General features: G+C 42.1%; 1 protein-coding gene across 1 annotated transcript; it reads left to right on the top strand.

Moving 5' to 3' along the window:
* The first annotated feature begins 5,086 nt into the window (after window positions 1-5,086).
* Window positions 5,087-6,919, top strand: LOC135228873 (zinc finger protein 345-like). The gene has a single exon (XM_064278018.1). The coding sequence runs from the start codon at window positions 5,087-5,089 to the stop codon at window positions 6,917-6,919; it is 1,833 nt and encodes a 610-aa protein (XP_064134088.1).
* The last annotated feature ends 225 nt before the right edge of the window (window positions 6,920-7,144 follow it).

The raw sequence follows: 7,144 nt of genomic DNA, 5'->3' as shown, positions 1-7,144 counted from the left end.
TCCAGTCCAGGCAGCTGGGAACCTCAGGCGACCATCTGGCACATCCATCAATCACAAGGAAGGATTTCAATTGCTGTCACTGGCGTGTGGACCAAACATTATTCATCTGCCTCCAGACTGCCCAGGCCTCTGCTTCCAGTCCTGTCCCTCTTCCTGGAAGTGGCTTCTTGGGGTCAGAGACGTCATTCCATAGACGCCCAGAAGCTGGAGAAGAAAATGGTGAGTTCTACGCAGAACTGGGTTATCCTTAGCATTATGTGGGTGAGGCTGGATCTGAATTGTTGGGAAGCAGCCGTGTGCTGCGGGACTGTGGTTTCAGTGAAGAAGACAGTGACAGAGGAGGCTGAGGAACTGAGCCCTAGGAGGCACCCTAATACCTTGCTCCACTGTCTCTGGGCCCTTCATCCCTACATACATGGCATTTGAAGATTTGAATACCTGGTGTCACCTTCCTTATGTGACTCTCAGAGGTAGCATCACACGGTGTTAATATCCCCACTTCCACCGTCCCGGTTCTTGGTGTTCTGTGTTGAATAACAGAGTCTTCTGTCCTGAATCTGAAGACGGAGCAGCTCTGGCTGTGGAGGCTGAGCCCCGACCCTCTAGAGCCATCCTTGTCCCATGTCTCTGAACAGTGTTCTTGAGTCCCCCTAGGCACTGGAGCACTATGAGTCTTAAAAGGATTGAGAGGTATCATACAAGTTTCCTCCACTGCTCAAAAGTGTAAAATTACTCAGCATTTCACTAAGATTAAAAGCCAGATTCTTTTCAGTTGCCAACGAGTTCCCCCGAACATGATAAGCCCACTGACCCCAATCACCCGTCCAGATTCCTAAGAAGGTTTTTCATCTGCATTGCATTCTGCTCCAGCCACGCGGGGCCTTTGGCTCTTCCTAAGACATCCAAGACACCTTCACACCTTCTGACCTGTGCTCTGGCTGTTTCCTCCTTCTAGAACAGTTTCTTCTCAAAGACCTGAATTCTTTTATAGAACACATTGCCACATGATAGTTATATAGACATGTTTATGTGTTTAAATTTACTGTCCCCACTCAAAGAATTTACTATCCATGTTCATCTGGGTGTTTGTTTTGTTCACTGCTGTATCTGCTTTGCCAATGTGCAGTAGACTCTGTGTCAGTAGGACCTGAATCAATTTTAATGAATGAATGTAGCCACAGTTAAGGGTCTGGAGGGAAGAAGTCTTGTCTGAGACACAGGGCTTTGCCAGGAGAAGTATGTCCTGGTTGTATGAATTGAATAGAATGTTTACCTTTTTCTCTTCTTCCTAGTATCCTCCAGTACTTTAGATCATCGACTGGGTTTTTTTTTTTTTTTTATGCTGTTATTGGACGGTAACAGCAAAAATAACAACAAAAGTGTATGCATATGGACAGAAATGGAGTTGTCAGGAATTTAGACTTCAAAGAGAAATTGACCTGCATTGTGATCCTGGCTAGCATTGTTCCATGTGGGAAACACTCAGGATGTGATTAAATGCTCGTCTCTTTTTTTTTTAACTTTACTCAGCTATGACTTGTCTGAAATAATATCTGCTTAGAAGAGTCGGGAAAGAAAAATCACAGTTGCTCAGTACATGGGACATTTCATCATTATTCTATAATAAATATCAGGGTTTTTGATGAGTTTAAAATATATAAGCTCGCCCACTGCAGTGGAGGAGAACTTTGGATTTGGGCTCTGGTTCAAAGTTATTGTGACCCCATCATACCAGGATGGATTAGAGATGACATAGGCTGCTCACGTCACCATTTCCCTGACAAGAGGAGTCTTCTTTCTCTAAAATTACTCTGTTTTAGCACTGAGGGTGTCTTTTAGCAGCCTTTTCTCTCCTCTTGACACGAGGAATCCAACGGATTCCTACTGTTTCAGAAAGGTCACTCTTACAGACCAGGGGATTCCAGTGGTCAGGGTTCAGGTAGTCATGGTTAGGTGCCTTCCAGGGGCTGCGAATGTGAGAGAATTCTGAAGCACAGCCCCTAGAGGGCTGGTGTGTAAGTCTATTTCCTAGGCTCCAAGGGCAATTTAACCTGTAAACCATCTGCATTTCAGCTTACTTATAAAATTAATTTTTTTGTGGTAGAATTTATACCTAACAAAATGTTTGTCAATTCAACAGCGTTTACAGGTATAGTTTGGTGACACTGATTACGTTCAGCATGTTTTACAGTCATCCCAACCAAAAACTAAACCAAGTGCCATCAAGTTCATTCCGACTCCTAGCGACCGTATAGGACAGAGTAGAACTGCCCCATAGACATTCCAAAGAGCGCCTGGCGGATTTGAAGTGCCGAGCCTTTGGTTAGCAGCCGTAGCACTTAACCACTATGCCACCAGGGTTTCCAGATGGAAATGGTAACCTTTTCTCACTGAGCAAACACAAGGGTGTGGTGTTGTTGTTTCTGCAGATGTTTTGCTCCTTGTCCTCTTCTAACATTAGACTGTGTTTGTGGACCTGTCACATTCCCACCTTGGGCCTTGGTGCTCTCTCTTCAATGAGAGTTTCCTGACCTGAATCAGCCACATACTTATCTCTAAGAGTTGAAGAAAATATGACCAGCTCAGTGTTTGGGTTGCCAGTGTGTCGATAATTGGCCCCTGGTCCTCCCATGGTTGTGAGAAACAAAAGCAAAACTGCCATTCTGCAGTGTTTACCAGTTACTATACATCATCCTGTCTTCACCCGGTGCTTTATGTTTTGTTGAGTGTGTTCTGGTAGGGCTTACGGAAGGAGTGGTAATTCTTTGTTCAGAAGGAAGTGAAGATCTGAATGAGAGCATTTCTCTAATGTCTGCTATGTTTTCTAACCATTCCAGACTGTAAAGAGAGAGGAGAATACGACTGCAATTGGTCGCAGTCGAGCTGTAGAGAGATAATTTCAGTGCTGGAAGTCTGTGAGACAGAAAGCAATCAGTGAGGAAGTGAATGTAGTTAGTGAAGGGACGAGGCTGATGGCCATACCGTAGAGTAGACCTTGATAGTACACAGAACCTTGTGTCAAATCCCTAAGAATCCTCTGTTCCCCAGGAATGTCAGCCTCACCCTTCATTCTTGTACACACTGAAGTCCATGGTACCTCGCTGATGCAGAATGTGTCAATGTTTTAGGACTCAGTGGTTGTTGAGGATGTGGCTGTGGTCTTTACCCCGGAAGAGTGGGCTTTGCTGGATCTTACTCAGAGGAAACTCTACAGAGATGTGATGATCGAAACCTTCAGAAACCTGGCCTCAGTAGGTAAGACCAGATTCCTTTTTTTTTTTTTTCTGTTTTCTATTATTCCTTTAGTGAAGAAAACTATTTTACTCATTAAGTTTACTGCAGAATTTGGGCTGAGGAATGAGAATAAATCATTAAATAAAGGAGGCATGGTCCTTTGGCCCATAGAGCTCATGTATCTTGGCTTTCCGTGAACACAAAGCAGTATGTATTATACTTAGCTTTCATTTCTCTTGTGATTAAAAACCTTGAGGCTCTTTCAGTGTTGTAAATGTAAGCACTGGCTTTAGGGGTCACTTTGGGGCACAGAGAGTATTGTATTTGGGGACCGTGTAGAGTATTACTGTGTTGATTACAAGTTTGACATGATTATTTTGCTGCAAATCGACCCACACCTGTCTGTCTTTAGAGACCCTGAAGAGCAAAGTATTGCCTCAATGTCAAGGAACTCCTCATTACTCTTCACTGTCTTCCCTCATGATAAGTGTTTCTTCATGAGCACCATGTCAGCTCTACACATTTGTTTTCCCAGAGACACAACTTCACAGAAACCTGAGCTTGCTTTTCTGACTTTAGCAATCCTTTCACACTTGTGGTTATGCGGATCCTTTTCCTCTTTTAATGTTACATGTATATCGTGTCCAGTATATTTCTACTTAGCTCTAACTACACTTGTTCATGTCTCCGTCACTGTCAAAGTTCATAGAAGTATGTCCTAGTAAACTGCTTCTAAACCATTGGTAAAGTGCTGAAACAGTGAAATGTGGCTACGTCTTTATTAACAGTGGTCTTTTTTCCCCGAATAATTTCTTTCCATTTGTTTCATATTGCGAACCTCAACTTGAATTATTGGGTCAGACTTTGGAAACCTTAAGGATGGAGAAAAGTTACCCGGCAAAGATATAATGGTGGGATACATAAAAAATAACACCTGGTCCTCCATGTTAGGAGAAATCTCTGAATCACACAGTAATAAAGATGATCATAAAAACCAAGAGAGACGTCTGAGGTGAGTGTCATTGAAACAAGAGAAAACGGTGCTTCTCGAGAAAATCCTAAGTTGTGATGACGTTAAAATACACATTCGTATGCTGATCTGTATATACCAAGGCTTCCAACTGTTTTGGAACAGTTCAGTAATTGCAAACATAAAGAAGGACGGTGTACACATTGCTTAGATACCAAACTTGTTGCCTGTTGGATTTTGACGTGAGCAGAGAATAGTTGGCAGTGCCCTGCACAAAGACGATGTCCCACTACACTGCTTTGAATGTGTGTTGCTCGTCACAGTCCTGTTGTTGAGTGTTCTGCAGCAGGTTCCTGAAACTTTTTCGAATTCATACAGATCGGATTATTGACAGTACTGTGGGGATCGATGCACATTGAAAGCTGTGAGATTGGCTGCCATCTTTGTTCAGGGCTCTGTGGTTTGTTCCCAACACAGGTTGAAATCCGATGGGCAACAGATATCCAACGTGAACACTGCCGTTATTTACGTTGGCAGTTGTTGAAGCAATACAAACCAGTTTGAAGCCCTGATCTGTGCTTATACATATATAAATATATATATGTGTACGTATATTGTGTATGTATAAAGTTTGCTGAAAACTTACGTGTTCAGAGAATTTTCACAACTTTTTCATAAATGTGTGTCAGACATTGAGTATTTGAAACATATTTCACTTACACACAATGATCAGAAAGCCTCATATTTTAGAAAAACAGTGACAATTATGGTACTATTTCTGCTAGATGATTTGAAGTATGAAACAGGAGAGAAGTCAAGCCAAAAATTGCATGTTCGCTTTGTCAGGTAATGGTGAAGTGGAAATAATTGATTTCCAACAACATGTTGCCTGTTTTTAACAGAATTCATACAGTAGAAAACCTCCGTGAAAGTAACGAAGGCAATGCGTGTGGGAAAACCTTCAGGCGGATTCCAAATCTTACCGTGCAGAAAAGAAATCCTCCAGAAGTAAATCCTTTTGAATGCTCTGACTGTGAAAAAGCCATCATGGATCCCTCATCACATAACCACCATACCTGTCAGTTTATTACATCTAGAGAAGCCTGTGGTGGTACCACTCCTATGAGACCTCTTAGTGGAAAGAAACTCCATAAGTGTGAGGTATGTGGAAAGGATTTCATTTGTATCTCAACTCTTAAGAATCCTGTGACAACACTCACTAGTGACAATCAGTATAAATGTAATGAGTATGGGAAAGATTTCTGTAGTTTCTCGTCCTTTTGGACACATGTGAGAGGTCACAAGGGTGAATGTAAAGAAAGTTCTTCTAGTGACCCTTTATCCCTCCTTTTCTATAACAGAGATAAGCCTTATGAATGTAGGGAATTTAGGAAAGCCTTTAATTTTTCCTCAGCCCTCACTGCACATTTAGGACCTCACAGTGAAGAGAGGCCTTATGAATGTAAGGAACATGGGAAAGCCTTTGGTTTGCCCTCGTACCTCACTACACATATAACAACTCACACTGGAGAGAGGCCTTATGAATGTAATGAATGTGGGAAAGACTTTAGGCAATCCTCAAACCTCATTGTACATAGAAGGATTCAAAGTGGAGAAAGACCTTATGAATGTCAGGAATATGGAAAAGCCTTTAAGTGTGCCTCACATCTCACTAATGATAGAAAAACTCACAGTGGAGACAAGCCATATAAATGTACAGAATGTGCGAAAGCCTTTAGTCAGGCTTCATCCCTTATTACACATATAAGAACTCACAATGGACAGAGGCCTTACGAATGTAAGGAATGTGGGAAAACATTTAGGTATTCTTCTAACTTCACTTCACATAGAAGAACTCACAGTGGAGAGAAGCCTTATGAATGTAAGCAATGTGGGAAAGCCTTCAGGCAGTCCTCAGGCCTCATGACACATAGAAGAATTCATACTGGAGAGAGGCCATATGAATGTAAGGAATGTGGGAAAGCCTTTAGAGATCCCTCACAGCTCACCTCGCATATGCGAACTCACAGTGGAGAGAGGCCTTATGAATGTGAGGAATGTGGGAAAGCCTTTAGTCACTCAGGAAACCTCGCTAACCATATAAGAACTCACAATGGGCAGAGGCCTTATGAATGTAAGGAATGTGGAAAAGCCTTTAGTCAGCTCTCAACCCTCACTACACATATAACAATTCACAGTGCAGAGAAGCCTTATGAATGTAAGCAATGTGGGAAAGCCTTTAGGCGGGCCTCAGACCTCATGGCACATAGAAGAATTCATACTGGAGAGAAGCCATATCAATGCAAGGAATGTGGGAAAGCCTTTAGTTATTCTTCAGCGATGGCTTCACATAGGAAAGCTCATAATGGTGTCAGGCCTTATGAATGTAAGGAATGTGGGAAAACGTTTAAGTATCCTTCTAACTTCACTTCACATATGAGAACTCACAGTGGAGAGAGCCCTTATGAATGTAAGGAATGTGGGAAAGTCTTTAGGCAATCCTCATACCTCATTGTACATAGAAGGATTCACAGTGGAGAAAGGCCTTATGAATGTAAGGAATGTGGAAAAGCCTTTAAGTGTTCCTCACATCTCACTAGTCATAGAAGAACTCACAGTGGAGACAAGCCATATAAATGTACAGAATGTGGGAAAGCCTATAGTCAGGCTTCATCCTTTACTACACATATAAGTACTCACAATGGACAGCCCTAATGAATGTTAGAAATTTGGGAAAGCCTTTAGTTACTCTTCAGGAATTGCTTCACATATGAGAACTCATACTGGTGTCAGGCCTTATGAATGTAAGGAATGTGGGAAAACATTTAGGTATTCTTCTAACTTCACTTCACATATAAGAACTCACAGTAGAGAGAAACCTTATGAATGTAAGCAATGTGGGAAAGCCTTTAGGCAGTCCTCAGGCCTCATGACACATAG

The sequence above is a fragment of the Loxodonta africana genome, chromosome X (genome assembly GCF_030014295.1).
Source record: "Loxodonta africana isolate mLoxAfr1 chromosome X, mLoxAfr1.hap2, whole genome shotgun sequence".
NCBI lineage: Eukaryota > Metazoa > Chordata > Mammalia > Proboscidea > Elephantidae > Loxodonta > Loxodonta africana.
This window is presented reverse-complemented; position numbering and strand designations above follow the sequence as displayed.

Bases quoted from the DNA above. Each gene is read 5' to 3' on its own strand.
- LOC135228873 (XM_064278018.1), top strand. From the start codon at position 5,087: ATGTTGCCTGTTTTTAACAGAATTCATACAGTAGAAAACCTCCGTGAA.